Source organism: Macaca mulatta, chromosome 18 (genome assembly GCF_049350105.2).
Source record: "Macaca mulatta isolate MMU2019108-1 chromosome 18, T2T-MMU8v2.0, whole genome shotgun sequence".
Lineage (NCBI taxonomy): Eukaryota > Metazoa > Chordata > Mammalia > Primates > Cercopithecidae > Macaca > Macaca mulatta.
Genome location: NC_133423.1, coordinates 50473828 through 50492424, shown reverse-complemented (window position 1 = coordinate 50492424; position 18597 = coordinate 50473828). Strand labels below are relative to the sequence as shown.

Genomic DNA, 18597 nt, shown 5'->3' with positions numbered 1-18597 from the left:
CTACAGGTGTGCACCACCATGTTCGAATAGTTTCTTTTATATAGAGATGGTGTCTCACTAGGTTGCCCAGGCTGGTCTCAAACTCCTAGGCTCAAGCAGTCCTCCTGCCTCAGCCTCCCAAACTGCTGGGATTATAGGCATGAGCCACCATGCTGGACCTCTAGGCAAATTTACACCACTATAAAAGAAGTGATTAATGAAAAGGGAGTAACGGGAATTTTGGAAAGAACTAAAGATGTTACATTATACTTTGGGATTGCAATTATAATCAAGGAGTACAATAATGGACCAAGTTAGGGATATGTCAGTTCTCAGAAAGTTTGAGAAAGGCAAGATGTTCCCTTGATTTGAGAACCTAAAAAGGAAGATAACCCAAAAGGACCAAGGGATTCCTTGGTTCCCTTGGTCCCATTCTCAAGGGGACAGTTTGGTATGGACTTAAGAAGGTCTTGGATTGAAATTCTAAAGGAAAAATCCCTAAAGATAACAGTATTTTTAAATATTTTTTCTTTCTTTTGAATGCATTAAAAGCACATTGAAGAAGTAGGTCTGTGTTAGACACCGAATTGGTTTAGTTTATTTAGTTGAATCATAATCTTCATCAAAGTGCCCTTCAGCCTAGAAGAGTTAACCAAATAATTTAGCTAAGTAGTAATTGAAAACCAAGATTGTTGAGAAGGGGTAGCATAAAGGCACTCATTGATTTATTCAGTTTTCCTAGTCCCGGGGAGTTAACTGTCGGGGTTTTAACATTATGTATTTAAAATTTATATTTTTATCATAGAACAATTCAAATAGAAAAATACACAGAAGCATGTAATAGATGTCCGTGTATTCACTATCCGGATTGAATATATGTTAACATTTTGCCTTGTTTCACATTTGGAAAAAAAAAAAGATTTAAGAATCACATAAGAAGTTCCCTCTTTTGTTTAGTTTGTAATTTACTATTTTAAGAAAAAAGTTAATTTTTTCTATATTTATCCTTGTTAATCTGTATGACTCATGTGCTTCCATTTAAACTGCTATATATTTTTCCAATGTATGAGTAAATCAGTTTGTTTATTCTCTCAACTTCAACTTTTTGCTGTTTTTAGTGGGTACAATGTTTAATAGAAACTGTTGATTCTGGAACAGTGTTTAATAGAAACAGTAGTAGAGTCATCCTTGTTTTGTTCCTGAGTTTAATGAGAGTGCTTCTTACATTTAATTCTTTGGTAAGATGTTGGCTCTTCTTGGTAAATTTCTTCTTTCAGGTTAAAAAAAAGTCTTCTGTGGCCAGGTGCGGAGGCTCTTGCCTGTAATCCCAGTACTTTTGAGAGGCTGAGGCTGGAGGATCGCTTGAGCCCAGGGGTTTGAGACCAACTTGTGCAACATGGCACGACCCTATCTCTACAAAAAATGACAATAAAAAAAATAAGCTGGGAAAGGTGGCACATGCCTATAGTCCTCCGTACTCTGGAGGCTGAAGTGGGAGGATCGCTTGAACCCAGGAGTATGAAACTGCAGTGATCCTGGGCCAGGGAGTGAGACCCCATATTAAAAAAAAAGTCTTCTGTTATTTTTTGAAAGTTTACATGATGAATGAATATTGCAACTTACCCCCAAAAAGAAAAAGTTGAGATTCTTTTGATCTTACCTTTTTTCCCTTTTAATTTGACATGTGGAAGAGTTAATAGCTAGGCATGTTGGTGTGCACCTATAGTTTCAGCCACTCAGCTACATGGAAGGCTGAGGCAGGAAGATTGCTTGAGTCCCGGAGTTTGAGACCAGGCTGAGTAACATAAGAGACCCCGTCTCTTAAAAAAAAAAAAAAAAAAATTCACACGGCAGGCCTAAGGCTGCTGTCCTTAGAAGGGCCTCCTTGCAAGGTTGGCCCTCGGCTGATGTCTGAGAACTGATTTTCTGAAACAGTTCCTAACTGATAACAGATGTTTCATTATGTCTAGACTATTTCCACATGTGATTTACGATGAACACTTACTTTCTTTCTGGAAGTCTAAAATTTTGATAGTTGTAAGGCAGAGATTGCCGTTGTGACCAACTCCCAATAAAATCCCTAAACTCTCATTCTGAAATGGGCTTTTTAGAGCTGCATGTTTCCTGCCAGAGATGTGAATATACTTGCGTGTTACCTCTGAAAGACTAAGATCAGTAAAGGTTTTGAGTTTAGAGATATGATTTAAGAAGTAATTTTTATTATATACTGGACATCAGTTCTTATTACAGATTCTAGAATGGGTTAGCAACTTGATGATTTCTAAATCTGTACCCATGTAATGATATTTTGTAGTTGGATTTTAGAGAAATGAGAAACATGAAACTATCCAGGGAGGAGGTGTTTTGAAAAATGAAGGCATTATGTTTTATTTTACACTTTTAAGATTAGTAGAACTATCAAAACTGATGAAAGATTTAAATAATAATGGGATACATTATAACTGGGGATGAAGACTGGCATCAAGATTCCTGAGTTACAGCTCTCACTGTAAGTTACAGCTTATTGAATAACTAGCTATTTCTGTATTTCTGGGTATTTTTCATTGTTAAAATATGGTCAGATCTCCATTATCTCTGCTGATTATAGGAATCATGCCATTATTATTATTATTATTTTTAGCTATTCTGAAAAGGAAAATTAACCTCAGAGACTATTTTGTTTATAAATTATAGCAAGTTGATTACCCGTACTTCTCCTGGATTCTGAATACACTTCCGCCTTGAATAAATTATGTGAAGTAATGTTCATGAATAAACTGACATTCTGGATCAAATTAATTTAACAGAATAAATTGTTTAGAAGGACCTATTAGTGATCTTTTCCCCTTATTATTGTTACATAATTTATTGTTTTCAGAATTTAACACTTAAGTTCCTAAAATTGCTTTCAATTGATTGTATATGTTAGTACTTTTCTTGGGAAGTTGGTATTCTTTGTAAGAAATATCTATACTTGGTTAAGTCTTCACTTGGTTAGGTATATCACATAAAGAAAGTGTCCTTTCTCCATAGCTGAATCACTTAATGATTTAGGTTATAGCTAAAGTAGCTTGATAATCTTCAGTTTTCTGTTTTCTAATCAACTGCCCTTAGTTATGATGTCAACAGTACATGCAGTGCAATATTAGACTAGGTATAGTAATTTAGGAGGGTGAATCTATCATCCCTAATGATGTAACCATTACCCCATGTAGGTAAATGAATATACAAAATATATACAGTGTTCTGTTAATATGTATGTATATTATATTTACTTGTTATCCACAATATAAACAATTCACTTTGGGAGGCTGATGGGGGAGGATAACTTGTGCTCAGGAGTTTGAAGCCAGCCTGGGCAACATGATGAAACCTTGTCTCTATAAATAAAAAAACAAACAAAAAACAATTGAGACTTGACCATTTGTAATAATGACTATAATAAAAATAATTTCATTTTCTCAAAAACAGTAAGAATACCCTTATTTATTTATTATATCTGAAATAATGTACTTTTATCACTAGGAACAAAATAAAACTTCCGTCTTTTAAATGTATGTGTTTTAGAGGAAGAAAAATGGTGTCCTAAAGAGTTGGAGAATACATTTGTTACTTTACAAATGAAAATATAGGATCCTAGATATAACATTTGGGTTGGGCAGAAGTGTCTTACGTTTTTTTCTTCCTCAAATGTTTTATAAATGACAAGAATAAACAACAGAATTATGATAAATGCTGAAATTATTCAAGGCTATCAAATTTATTCAGTGATGTCATTGATATCACCAAGTATACCTCTTAGATACAGGTTTTTGTATAAATATCTGGTATAGCTTTTATAAACATAGCTTATTGCTTTGATTCTGTGTCGCCATTGAATTGTGTTATAACAAGGTTTTGGGAATATCTCGTAAATTTATTTTTAATGCTACAGGGGTAGCATCTTTTTTATTAATCACTTTGGTTTGCTTACTGCTAAGACTGTCAAAACTTTTGGATTTGTCTGGAAACCAATGATAGCAAGTAGACTAAATTAGTTTTTGCCAGTGTAAAATTGAGCCCTAAAACAGTATTGATTTATGTTCTGTAAATCTATTTTCTGTCTTTACAGTTATAGTTTCTGCCAGAAAAATAGTAAGACACTTTTAAGGCTAGATTTATCTTCAAGAAGTTTAACTAAATGAAACTTTTATGAAGCAAATACTACTCTTCCTGAATAATAAGATTTACATGTACAGTTTGAAAGTAAAGTTGAAGATTTGTGACCAAGACTTCATTAATCAGAAAGATAGAAGAAACTAGAAGAAACTTCTTTGCTTGCCAAGAATTAAATACATAAACATATGCAAACTCTCTAACACGCACACGTACACGATTCTTTTTCTAATCTCAGTAGTTCAAATAAGTTATGTTATACAACTGCATTTGGTCTGAAGTTATAAATTACTGCATAGCTTGGCTGGGCCTGGTGGCTCACACCTGTAATCCCAGTACTTTTGGAGGCCGAGAAGGGTGGATCATTTGAGGTCAGGAGTTTGAGACTAGCCTGCCCAACATGTTGAAACCCCTTCTCTACTAGACATACAAAAAAAACTTAGCCAGGCATGGTGGTGCACACCTGTAATCCCAGCTACTCAGGAGGCTGAGGTAGGAAAATAGGAAAATCTCTTGAGCCTGGGAGGCGGAGGTTGCGGTGAGCCGAGATCACGCCACTGTACTCCAGTCTGGGCAACAGAGTGAGACCCTGTCTCAAAAAAAAAAAAAAAAAAAAAAAAGGTACTGCATAGTTTATATTTGATTTGAGATGCTTATTGTCTTGTTTTTTTTTAAAGAATTACACTTTTTTAGTAATAGAATTCTAGTGCACCATGCGACTATATTAGCAGACAAATAATGCTACTCTGTTCAAGTATTCATTAATTTAGCTCAGTTCTATTTTAGACTCAAGAGAGGCATTAGAGTCAAATGAGATAAGCTATGACCTTTAACTTGAGGGAGTTTAGAGGAAGGAGATGGGAGGTAATTGACAAAATGCAACCCTGTGTAATCATATAAAGGGTTACTGGAAAAACAGTCTCTTGTATATAGTAGTACCAGACATTATTAAACACCTATTGAAAAATAGTAACATCTTCTAATTTGTATGGTTTTGTAGTTGTATCTAGGTGAAAGGCCCTTTGAAGAAAGTGAGAGAGCAATCATATTTATTTTATTTCAGGTGGTTAAGTTAATGAGATAGGGCTTTATTCTTTGAGCTTTTATTATGAAGTAAAATTGCTTTATTTAGCATTATCTTTATAAAGGCTAATCTTTAGTGGTTTTCCCAACAGAGCTTTCTCCACAATTAATTGTTTCTTAAATTACTTTAGCTTTTAAATGACTGATTTTTTCTTACTACAAAGATAATATACATCTTCTACAGTGGTAGAATATTGTTACAGCACAAGGAAGACTATGAAAGTCACCCCAATCTACCTACCACTCAAAGATAATCACTGACACTTTAGTTTATATGCTTTCAGTAAATTAATAAATGTATGTGTGTTATAGATGAATATGTGTACATTATTTTAAAATTAGAATCATACCATATCTGTGTGTTTAATTGAACCTTGCTTTTACATTTAATGGTGTCTCAAAATTGTTCCAGGTTATTTAAGATACTTCTACCACATAATTTGTAAAGGCTGGAGGGTTTTGCATAGTGTGGATAAGTCATAATTGATTTCAGCAGTCTTCTATGGTTGGATATTAAAAATGTTTGAAATTCTTGGTTCATTTTCTGTTGATTTGAAAAGTGAGGATTATATTTTTAAGTTGTTTTTAGACAACTTACTTGATTTGCTCATATCTTGTATTTCCAAGTTATCAGTCATAAGGTACTACTTTCATATCACTGTTCCAATTTATAGTTACACTTTTAAGTGCTTACTATATTGAATAACTCACTTATTTCCACCTTGATGTTCTGTTAGGGCAGAGAACTTGCTGCTTTTGTTCAACATTCTATACTCATCTCAAGGACAGAGGACATGATGGAAGTTCGTTACTTAATAGCCAGAAAGTTACATATATTTGTATTGAGAGTATATAAGGATTAGGGAAGAGTGACCAAGGGCAGGAATCTTTCTTTTTTCTCTCTCTCTCCAGCTGCCACCTCTTCCCCTGAAGCCCCAAAGCTCTTTGGGTAGAATATCAGAGTATACTTACATTTGTTTTTCATTATGTTTATCATCCTTTCACATAGAAAGTCTTTCAATAAGTATAAATTGGCATTGAATGAATAAATGCTAGCTTCTAGTGACCATTCATAGCTCTTGCACTCAGGAACCTTTTTTGTCTAGTAAAGCAGAGAAGAATATGGAGCAATGAACTGTGAGTTCTAATGATCATGGAAGTCTGTCTATTTCCAAGGATCACTGTCTGCTCCGAAATTTGTTTCCCTGCTGGTCTTATTCTTACACAGTGCAGCAAGTTGGCCTGCTTTTGGCTCTGTCGTTTATACTTTTATTAGACACGTACTAATCTGAGACATCTTCCTCAAGCACATCTTTTTGTTCTTCTATTAAATCTGACAATACAGAATTAGTACTCCAAGAAGTTTCCCAGGCGTGTTGTTATTTGGATCTCGTGGATTCTTTTATTTAAATACCTTTTAAAACTCCTTGCTCTTTCATTCTTGGAGAAGTTAGGGCTAAATTATGCCATTTGTGTGTGTGTGTGTGTGTGTGTGTGTGACAGTGGACTTTTCTTCCAAACTCTTTGTGACTTCCTGTGAATTCTGTAAGAAACTTGTGTTCCTTTAAAAAGAGAGAATGAATTTTTTTTTTTCTTTTCCTATTTGTTGACTTGTCCCCATCCTAGAATGGGCATCCTAGTGAGGATTATTTCTTCACGGGTAATTGAAACAGATTGCCCTACTTTTACCCTGCTGCTTAACAGAATACAGGTTTTCTCTTTGGAAAGATCCAAATCACTGACATTTCAGATCCAAAATGAAATATAAATTGTTATGCCACCTGTGTTTATTGTTCATTTTTGGTCTTTAGTATCTGTAGAAGTTCCTGGATTGGGGATAACTAGAAGTTGCTTTGGACTGATGAAAACCTCTCGAGTATATCTACATTGTTATCAGCACCCATAAGAGATGAAGTGACATAGGTTATGGAGTAATTAGAATAGCTGTTACAGCTTACATAGTGCTTTATAGTTTTATAAAATTAATAAAAATTAATGCAATTATTAATAACTATTTCACCTGCATTAAGCAGTAAAGGTAAACGGCTTTATGGTTTGAAGAAACAGAAGAGACTGTGTTAGCTGGAGTTTGGTGAATGTATTGGAGAGTTGAAGGAGATTATTCTGAAGAGGAAGGCAGCGATGGATCATTTAGCAATTGTGATAGCTAGTTCTAGACTTTTTCTGCTGCCTAAAGTCCAGCCAAGAGCTGACTTTGCCATCTCTAAACTGTACACACCTGCTCCATTGCAGTGGAACAATTAATTGTACTATGTGCTTAGACTCTCTGATAAGTCAGCACTGTGGTAGCTAGTCTCTTAGGAGACTAACTCAATGAAATGAAATATGAAACGAATGTGCCTTCTGATAGTCAATAAAATATGCTTCTGATAGTCACACTCTTCCACATTATATCTATATTACCCTGTGACTCATTTTAACTGATGAAATGCAGCAGAAGTGACGCTGCATCTGTTCTAGGCAAGACAGTGTGACAGCTTTGGTTTCTTCACATGTTGGGAACATTAAGCCATCATGTAAGAAGTCCAGCTATTCTGTTGGAGTGACCAAGTTGAAAAACCACTTGAAGAGGGAACAGCACTGAGAATACGTGGGGAACGAGAGGCCCTACCACCCTGGTATCCCAGCTAAGCCGACCCTTTATCACCAAGGTGTTAGAAATGTGAGTCAAGCCAGCTTGGATGTTCCAGCTCCAACCATCCAATGAATACAATATTGTGACTACCAATGAGTGAGACTACAAGAAAAAATTACTTAAATGTCTCTCAAGAAGATGATTTTGCCAAAAAAGTAAAGAGAAACAATAAAATGAATGTTGTTTTAAGCCACTAAGTTTTAGGGTGGTTTGTTATGGAGTAATCGGTAAATAGGACAGGCAGCTAGGAGACATTTTGAGTGATAACTGTTCGAATCTGTGAAAATCATAAAATTAACTCAGATACACAGAATTTTTGCCATCAATCTCAAAGTCAGGTACAGGAGATAGACATGCAAACAACTTCCATAGCATAAATGGTACCTTTAATTTCACAATCAGTTTTGCAGTCAACAATATCTTTCCTATTAAGGCATACAGATTTTTCCCATTCTTTCTGATTATAGTATTTCATAGTGTGTGTGTAGTTTACTTAACAGTTCCTACTATTGATGGACATTTTCATTCTTTTGTGTCTAATTTTTCTGTACTGCAAATCATGGTGCACAAATGTGAATTTCTCTAGTATAATTTAAACTTATTTTCATAGTGACTGTACCAATTTGAGTACTGGCATGCTGTCCATACATTCTTTAGTGGCTCTTGTGCAATCGGTCATATTTGGTATTCAAATTAGAAAGCTAATCATATGCTATATGGGAGATAATATATATTAGCAGAAAACATAAATTCGCGAGCTAGTGAAAATGGCTTTAGAACATTTCTAATTTGTCTGAATAGTTTTAGTAAAGGAGGAAAATGTTCCCACCACATTCTCCCTCATCTAAACTTAATTTACCACTGCCAATTCTTTGCTCATAGGAAATTAGTAGTGGATCAACTATTGCATCATAAATACAAAACTAATATTCAAGAAATAACAGAAATGAGTTTCACTTAAAATTCATTGTACATCAGTAGAGAGGATAGCAGAGACTGGTGGTAGGAGTATAGGCTTTAGAATCATATAGACCAGGATTTAAACCCTAGCTTGGCCGCTTCATAGTAGTAGTTGATAGTCATCTACAAACGGGGGTCAAAATTGTCTATGAAATAGTGTGGCTATAAAAAGGGCCTATAATTTGGCATGTAAATAAATGTTATTTTTTACTCCATTCCTCTAGGAAATATACAAACTCTTATTACTAATTGTTATTTCATTCGTACAAGCAAAGGATGTAAAATGACCTTTTATATTTTCATTTATTTGGAAAACCAATTTGCAGCATATTGCGAAGTGAGTGAGAATAGAAGCTTCCAATGACTGCATGAAATAATACCACCTGTTATATTTTGCATCTGTTATTTTATTTGAGTTTTGGGAGTAAGAATAGACGTTAATACTTTTATTTTATTTATGTGGGTTCAGAAAGGACATAGTTTGAAAATGGAGTATTAAGGTTGGAACTCTGGTCTTCCGGCTTCTACTCTATCACTCTTTTTCTGTAGGTCACATTGCCTGATCTTTTGGTTTCCTTGTGACTATTTCTAGGTCTCTTTCCATGTTGCTAGCATATTTGTCTATTATTTCACCAGAGCCAACACAATATTTAGTTGCTGCTTTTTGTAATCATGCTAAACTTATTAATAACTTTTCATACATTTTCATATAGAAATTACCTCACATGAGAGGGAATTATTGGAAGAAAGCTAAATTGATATTACTTTTTTTTTAATTAAAATGAACTTCAGGCTTTTTGTGTGACGTTAGTATTTTTATTTCTGAAATAGTGTGACCACATAGTTGTGATGAGTTGAGGAAGAGAAAAAAGATTGATAGTGAAGATTTTTAGGTCTACAAGAGAGAGAAAATTGATGGCAGTGTTTGCTGTTCTTGTAGGAATGCTGTCATGATATGGACAATGAAGTGGAAGAAACTGATATAGATAAGCTACTATGTAAAACTTTCATGTCCAGTTTTGCTTTATACTGTCAATTTGTTTAGAAGGAATGAGAGGGGTGTTGATTTTTAGTATTACACATTCTAATTCAAAACCTGGTTCTAATTTGAGGACCTTGGAACTTACCTGGAATTCTCTATGGATTTGAAGGAGTCGAAGAATTATTATTTAATTTATAAAACTAAGGTTAGATTGGTACATAAGACCTCACAGGACTCTACCAACTGCTATTCTAGAAAACTGAAGTCTTTTATCACCGTTCCCTAAAATTAAAGCATACATGCGTATGTGTAAGCTTAAACCTTAGAATATTAATGTATAAACCCAGAAAAATGCCTTATTACCTGTAACTGTCATTTATTCATGTTGGTTAGATACATTGAAAGCTGGGAAGAAAAAACTGGTTTATTTCCCATTCATGAAACTATATAATTCCATCTTTTTGTAATAGTCAAAATATGAGAAATATAGAACATGGAGATAATTTCAGGAACAACTTCATTATTCTTTATCATGTCAAAATATGGCAAAATGTGGACCTTTTTAAAAAAATGTATTTGTTTTTCTTTAAAAAAATCATGATTTGTCTCTTGCCAACTTTCTTATCCTGCTAGTTGCATATGGTTTCTCTTGTGTATAGGTAAGTATCATATGTGAAACAGACATTGCCATTCTGACATTCTTGGTCCTTCTTTCTACTAGATCTATTTTAAAATTCTCATCATTGTATTTATTCTGCAGCTCACCAAAGCTCATCGACAAGGACACATGGTGAAAGTAGATTGGCTGGATAGATTGACATTTAGAGAAATAGAAATGATAAATGAGGTGGGTTATATCCCTCTTTTATTTTAAAATATTTTCTGTAAATTTTTAAATTAACCATTTTTTGATAAGAATTGTTTATTATTAGGTATCTTACAAATGTAGGATTATTAGGGTTAACCCCTGTAGCTGGGAATTCTATACTAATAACTGGAAAATTTGAGGTATCAGCCTTCCCTATATTTTAACATAATGTCAAACCATGAAGTAGGTAGTGGATATCGTAAGATGTTCTAAATATCATATGAGTGAAACCTGTGCAGGCTTAATGCCTCAGTGGTGGGTTCTCTGTCATATCAGCTCATGTTCAAGTCAGTGTTGGATAAATCTTCCATCAGCACAGTGCCAGCTTTTCACTTCAGTTACCATAAATCATTTCAGCAAGTTCTCTCTTCAATTAATTTATCGCTTGTCTATAGAGGGTGCATATAGGACTGCACCCTCTGTAAGGTTGCATGATTTAAGTGATTTTTTTTTTCTTGACCTTGTATATGAGCCAGTGTATATGTTTAAATAAAGATGGCTTCAATGAGAGTCCTGCCAGAAGTTGTAACAAGAATAGTTTCCTTTTTTGTATATTTGCTCTAAAATACCAGATGTTAGGCCTAATGTTCCACACCTAGAGAACATAAATAATAATCATATTTTTAATCAGATTAGGAGACAAGGACATCAATTTGTGATTTGTCTAATTTATAATGACCATCAGCCACAACTTACTTAATTTATATTCTCCAAATAATTTTCAGCAGGTAGAAAGAGAGAAGTTTTTAATTTTACAGTGAACCATTGTAAAAGTTAGATTTTAGCATTCTTTTATTTTAAAATAAAGGTAGTGATGTTGAACAACATTTACATTCAATTCTCGTATTTGGTCCCTTTTCTAAATTTCTTCATAATACGTTCTTATATACTTAAACTGGAAGAAAGGCTTACTTTTTGAATTTTATAATAGTCAGATTTCAAAAAGTTTACTCATAATGCTAACTTACGTTTTTCTCTTCTTAAACTTAGATATCACTGGGTATGGAAAATGTAATGTTAGAGTGTGCTTTGCCCAGCCTTTTTCATATTTTCGCATTTTAATTTCTTTAAAAGAAATTACCATTACCACCCTATTACCATTACCAAAATAGACTATAATATGTTTCATAAAGCTGAATAATGTAAGTAACCTCTTCAGACCTTTATTATTTATTATCATTTCTTTTTTTTCTCTTTTGAGACAAGGTCTTGCTCTGTCACCCAGACTGGATTACCCTGGTATGCCCAGTGCAGCCTCAAACTTCTGGACTCAGGCAGTCCTCCTGCCTCAGCTTCCCAAGTTGCTAGGACTACAGGCCTGGCTAATATTTTTAAAGTTTTTTGTAGAGTCTAGTTCTATTGCCCAGGATAGTCTCAAACTGGCTCTATTGCCCAGGATAGTCTCAGAGTTTTTTGTAGAGTCTGGCTCTGTTGCCCAGGATAGTCTCAAACTCCTGGCTTCAAGCAGTCCTTCCACCTCTGCCTCCCAAAGTGCTAGGATTACGGGTGTGAGCTACCATGCCTGGTGATTTTACATATTAGAGCTCAAACCATTTATACAGGTGTTTTGGGTCAAGGCTAATTACCCCTTTAGACTTCATTGTATTTTCACTTCATCATCACCCTAATACAGTTATTTGCCTCATCACATCATTTCGTTCAACCACAGATCACATGTACAGTGGTGGTTCCATAAGATTATAGTACTTTATTTTTACTGTACCTTTTCTCTTTTAGGTATGTTTAGATATACAGGTGCTTAACTCTTGTGTTACAGGTGCCCACAGTATTCAGTACAGTAACTTGAATTAACCTGAAGTAACAAGTTTGTAGCCTAGGGGTAATAGGCTATACCATATAACCTAGGTGTGCAGTAGGCTATACCATCTAGATTTGTGTGTTTACACTTCATGATGTTCACATGACTAAACTGGCTAATGATGCATTTCTCAGAATGTGTACCTGTTGTTAAGTGACATGTGACCATGTTTGCTTTTTTATTTTAAAGGGGACACAATTATATAAATAATTTTTTTTATGTTGGAACAAGAAGTAATTATTCCACAGTTTAAAGTGGAATAATTTAAAGTGTGGATAAAAATTTACAAGTGACAAATCATTTTAAGACCATTTATAAATTGTGAGAAACTTGTAAAGGCTCTACTTGGTAAACTCAAATGGCCTCTTTTCTTAGGTTGCACACTTTTTTTATTTTTTATTTTTGTTACACATATTTCTATAGTTTAGTCATATAGGTTAAGGGTGAGCTTAGCTTACAGTTGTTAGAAGGACAAACCATTCTTTTTATTTTTGAAATAGAATAGTTGTCATGAACATGTGTGCAAAATACCTTCAAGATTATAAACCCAAAGTACTGAAGACACCAAAAATGTTCAATTTGAGAAAGCAGTTATAAGTGCATGGTAGACTCCACTGAATAAACAGTAGTGCTGTCTGTAATGAAATAATAGTGCTGTGTAAAACACACTACATGTATATAATAAAATAAAAATGTGTTATGTTTTGACTTGTATTTGATAGATACGTGTGTTACTGAATTGGGAAAAATGATGCATACTGATCCTTTAAGAGAATGTTGAAAATAATCATTTTTCATGAAAATCATTTTTTTTCTTTTTCAGAGTGAAAAACGAAGTTCTAATTTCATGTACCTGATGGTTGAGTTTCGATGTGTCAAGTGTGATGATAAGGAATATGGTATTGTTTATTATGAAAAGGTATTTGCCTTGGAACTGTTTTTGGTCTCTAGAGGGGAGAGGAAACATTAAAAAGTATTACTGTTGTTCCTGCTGGGATGAATTACTTGGTTGCAGGGTAGCATCAGACAGCTGTCAGCAGCAGCTGTTTATGTATACACAAATCAAATCATATAACTACAACAAGATTACAAAAGCCGATCACTCATGTAATGCAGTTCTGGGTTACAGAATTCAGTAAGTATGCAAGTGATTAAAAACTTTGTGATTAATTGTTCTGCAAATTGGCAAGTAGGACACTAAGTAATGACTTTATTTACTAATATTATTTATTGAGAAAATGAAAGGGGGAAATTATATTTCTAAGTGGTAGGCTATTTATTGAAAGTTAAGAGTCTGTTTGTTATTTGAGGGTATGTGTAATGTCTGTATGTGGCCCTCACTAACGTATACTTATGAAATACTTCAGAAATGTTCATTTATTTGTACAGCAGATGCAAAATTAAGGCAACAATTTTACCATCAAGCTGGGTAATAACAAATATGCAATTATAGATGTGCTTTGTTCTGCCCATTATGCTACAGAAAGTAGTTCTGTGTTTAGTATGTACCTACTTGAAAGTATCTTCCTTATATTTTTGTAGAAGGTGCTTCATTTGAGTACTACAGAAATAATTATATATTTAAGTACTACAGAAAATAATTGTATGCAGGCCAGGTATGGTGGCTCATGCCTATAATCCCAGCACTGTGGTTGACTGTGCGGGAAGATTACTAGAGCCCAGGAGTTTGAGACCCGCCTGGGCAACATGGCGAGACTTCATCTTTATTTAAAATAAATATAAAAAAATTTTTAAAGTATACATAGTTTGAAACCACATAAAATGTCTTCTGTTATTGTGTTAATAGTCGACAAATGTTAAATCAGCGTAAATGATGACAGACTTTTGATACATGGCATAGTAGTAGATTAATAGATTAATATTTCTTCTAGCGTATGACCAAGCTGATATGCAGTGTATTTGTTCATTAGAAGCAGTCCTTTTAAATTAAATTTACATTTTATTGTTTATTAAAGCTGTCACAAGTGTTTTTTAAAAATATATATACTTTTATAAATTACTGTTGGAAAGGTTTTCATAATGAAGTTTTGAGTTTTTACCGTTTATTTATGATCTTTTTTCTTTTCTTTTTTTTTTTTTGTTCATTAGTATTTTATTTTTTATTTGGTTAATTTTAATTTCTCTTTTGTAGATTTTTACAATATACATACATATCAGTATGGCAGTATAAGTAGTATAAGTATATAAACTATAAGCAAATCGTACATATATTTGGAGTATGTGCTCACAAATTTTAGAAATACAGGTCCATGAGTAAAATGGTTTGGCAATGAAAGGCTCATAATCTACATATGATATTCACATAAATCTCAAGCCATTAATGGAATTTGTTCAAGCAATTGATTAATTTGATAAATATTTAAAATCCATTACACAGACCAGTACCATGCAGAAAAATAAAATGATTGAATTATTGCCCAAAGACCCACATTACAAAGGGAAATTTGGAGAATGTTTAGCTAGTTTTTCTTACAACATTAGGTAAAATTAGACTAATTTATCATCTTGCATAAATATGAAAATAAAGCCCTCAAATATGATGTGAAGAACCAAATAACAAAAATAAAAACAATGTTTTCAGGTAGCAGTTAAATCATATTTATAAATAAATGAACTGATACTGATTTTCAACTCTAAAAGGTTATTTTTATATAATAGTTAAATTGGTAATTTAACATAAAAACAGTACATAATTTGTACTATACATTTTTATTTTTATTTTTATTTTTTTAATTTATTTATTATTATTATACTTTAAGTTGTAGGGTACATGTGCATAACGTGCAGGTTTGTTACATATGTATACTTGCGCCATGTTGGTGTGCTGCACCCAATTTATGATCTTTTTTCAAGTTACTGTTCATATTTTTGTCTTTAACTTATATCCCTTCCATGTTAGTAAAAGACTAGGAAGTGTTAACTTGTTTCTGCCTTTTATTTTACAAATGGTACTCCTTGGATAGATTATTTAATACTGCTTATTAATTTATTAGAAAAAATAGATCAAAAAAGGGAAATGTGAGTGAAACTGTTCTGTCACCAGTGCATTTTAATAAAATCGTATTTTGTATTTTATACTATATATCATTTCATTAAAAGCAGTATTTTCTGCCCACATAGAGTTTGTATTGCAGAAACATGCTAATGGAGAAGGTACTTTGAAACGTTGTAGATGTGAAGGATCCTTTGAAAGACAGCTTTGATAGCAGATGAAATAATAACAGAATAGAAATTAGAAGAATTTCAAGTATTTTTGAAAAGGTTCTTGACCCCTTTCTACCACTTCCTGAAAATTGCTCATAAATTAATGCCCGTCTACTCACCCTGTCATATTTCCACTTAGTGTAAAGATTGCTGGGCCAGTGTATTGAATCTAATGGAAATAGACTTTCTTGTCACCTGTCTTTTGTGACAGATAGCCTTAGTGAAGATTACTTGTCACAGTTGGGCTGATAAATGTGTTTTCTGGTGTTGTGACTGAGAACAAGCCTGTTAAACAACGGCTGTGGGAATTTGTGGTTTTCTGTAAGACTCAATTACTGAACTGAAGTAAAGTCACAGTGCTTCCCTGCTTTCAGTCTCTCCTGAGTTTGTTGCCCGTATTTAAAACTGAAAACATACTAGCATTTGGAAATTGACAGAAAAGCTTGATGCTAGATATACAATCATGAGAAAGTGAATTTTGACCTTAATTAGTTTAGCCTTTTTCCAGTATATTTGGCAGTGACATTTTTATGTTGAATTACCTTTCTCGCATTGGATAAAAATAAAAGCCAACATTCTTCAAAGGTGATAATACCAACAAAATAGGATGGCTTTATTTCTGAAAAAATGATTGATTGATTTTATTATTCAAGTTTAGATTATGTTGAGCAGGTGTACCTTTGAGAAACAATGTTGGTAATTCTCTGGCTGTGTATAAATTTGAGTAATATTAACCCCACACTTAAAATTCTGCTCCTTTGAATGGATCTCAATTGTGATACCTTGAAAAATTACCACTTAGTTTTTGCAAGTGGTGCAACACATCCATTGTGCCATATTTTACATATAGTCTGTGGTTTTTTGTTCTGAGTTTGAAAATTAGCACGTTTTTAAAAATCCACTGTTATTATATGAACGAAGTTTAAAAGAAAAGGAACAACTCAAAACAATCTAATTTCCAGACCTCATATATCTAAAACTTTAGTCACAGTTTTGTTAGAGTTTTTCTCAAAATAATTTCATAATCAACCAAAGAGAGGTACAAAGTAGATATGTATTTTATAATATTGTTAGAAGAAGATAAGGATTTCTTTAGAGGTAAGAATGATGTTCATCAAATAGAATTAAAATACATTGGTGTGTACATCATATACTGTTTCCTATTGGATTAAATTTCTTTATTAAAAAAATTATTGCTCTGTAATCTAGGACGGTGATGAATCATCTCCAATTTTAACAAGTTTTGAATTAGTGAAAGTTCCTGACCCCCAGATGTCTATGGTAAGTTATTGTGCAAATTTTTTTATGAAAATACTTTTCTTCAGAGTAATTGTGAGTTAGCCACATCATGTACTTTCTTTAAATAAAGTCATATGTAACTGCCTCTGTTACCTAAAAGTGATTCATAAATTCACTTTAGCATCTAGACTCTGTTTCTGATGGAATTTTATGAAGAATATCGACATCCTAAAACTAAGGTAAGGGTAGACTAGGGTTGGGCATCCATTTTATTTGATTTGCTGAAAGAGCTAGGCAGTATAGTCCTTTTTTTTTTTCTTTCTTCGGGTTGGGGGGATGTAATCTTGAAGTGAAGACTTGACAGAACTGGTATTTGAAAGATTGTCATCATACGGAAGGAGAATTTGCATGTTACAGGAGGATTCTATAACTAGAATGAATGCATCAAAATTTTAGGGAGACCCATTTGTTGGAAAGTAGGGAAGATTGCTGTATCCCTAGAACTATTCAATTTGGAACATGATAACTTGGATGACGGTGGGATACCTTCTTATTAACGAATTTTTGAGATGATAGCTTTCTCTCAGGGATATGAGGATAAGAATTCATACAATGCAAAAGAGGTTTAATTAGATGACTTTAGAATTACAAACTTGTAGGCACAAACTCCTTTTAGCAGCACAGTAGATACCATGATTTTCGCAGTTACAGTTCATTTACATCATTCAAACTCTTTTGGTTCTAATTTTATTCATTTCCAATTAGATTAGTTTACCTTCCTCATCAGACCAAAGTGGATTAAAATTGGGACATTGGATGATGAAAACATGATGATTGAGATAAGTACAGGTCATGAAAGCAGGAATGGCTAGCTGATGGCCTAATATCAAAGGAAGAGATGGGCAGTGGGGAAAGTAGAGTATAAAAAGTTAAAAAGGAAAGGCCATTTGAGGATCTAGTAGGAACATTCTAAAGACCTCAACAGTTCCTATGTATAGTATAGTAGAATCCAGTTAATATATCTCAAATTGGCACTGAATTTTCAGTATAAAATCACATTATATTTTACATTTTTGATATTCAGAGCACACACTAAGTATGAAGAAATTCAGTTCAGCCTGTAGTCATAGTTATTTGTTAAACGGAGAAACACATTTTAAATGTAAACATTGGGTAGGACTGAGATGATATACAGCTGTATCTGACAATAAAACAGACTATAATTACAATAATGTGGTACTGACACATATATGTACACCAATATACTGGTTGAACAGAATTAAAAGCCCAGAAATACATCCAAGTATGTATGGAAATCTAGTATATGATAAAGGTGGCATTTCTTCACTAAGTCTTAAGGCTGAGGAATGGAATTAATTTGGAAAAAAAACCTAAAATTATATCCATACCTCATACCATACATAGGAATAAACTCCAAATGGATCTGTAATGTAAATGTTAGGAAATGAAACTAGGCCAAGCATGGTGGCTCATGCTTGTAATCTTAACACTTTTGAGAGGCCGAGGCAGGAGGATCGCTTGAGCCCATGAATTCTAGACCAGTTGGGGCAACTTAAGGAGACCCCATCTCTACAAAAAATAAAATAGCCAGGTAGTGGCACGTACCTGTA

The 18597-nt window shown here is 33.5% G+C and overlaps 1 protein-coding gene across 2 annotated transcripts in view; it reads left to right on the top strand.

Moving 5' to 3' along the window:
• PIK3C3 (phosphatidylinositol 3-kinase catalytic subunit type 3) overlaps positions 1-18597 on the top strand; it is a 128895-nt gene that overhangs the window by 24506 nt on the left and 85792 nt on the right. For both annotated transcript variants that reach the window (XM_077975509.1, XM_001082892.5), the window contains 3 exons: positions 10576-10662; positions 13326-13421; positions 16937-17008. In XM_077975509.1, coding sequence (XP_077831635.1) covers positions 10576-10662; positions 13326-13421; positions 16937-17008 — 255 coding nt within the window. The remainder of the gene's footprint in view (positions 1-10575; positions 10663-13325; positions 13422-16936; positions 17009-18597) is intronic.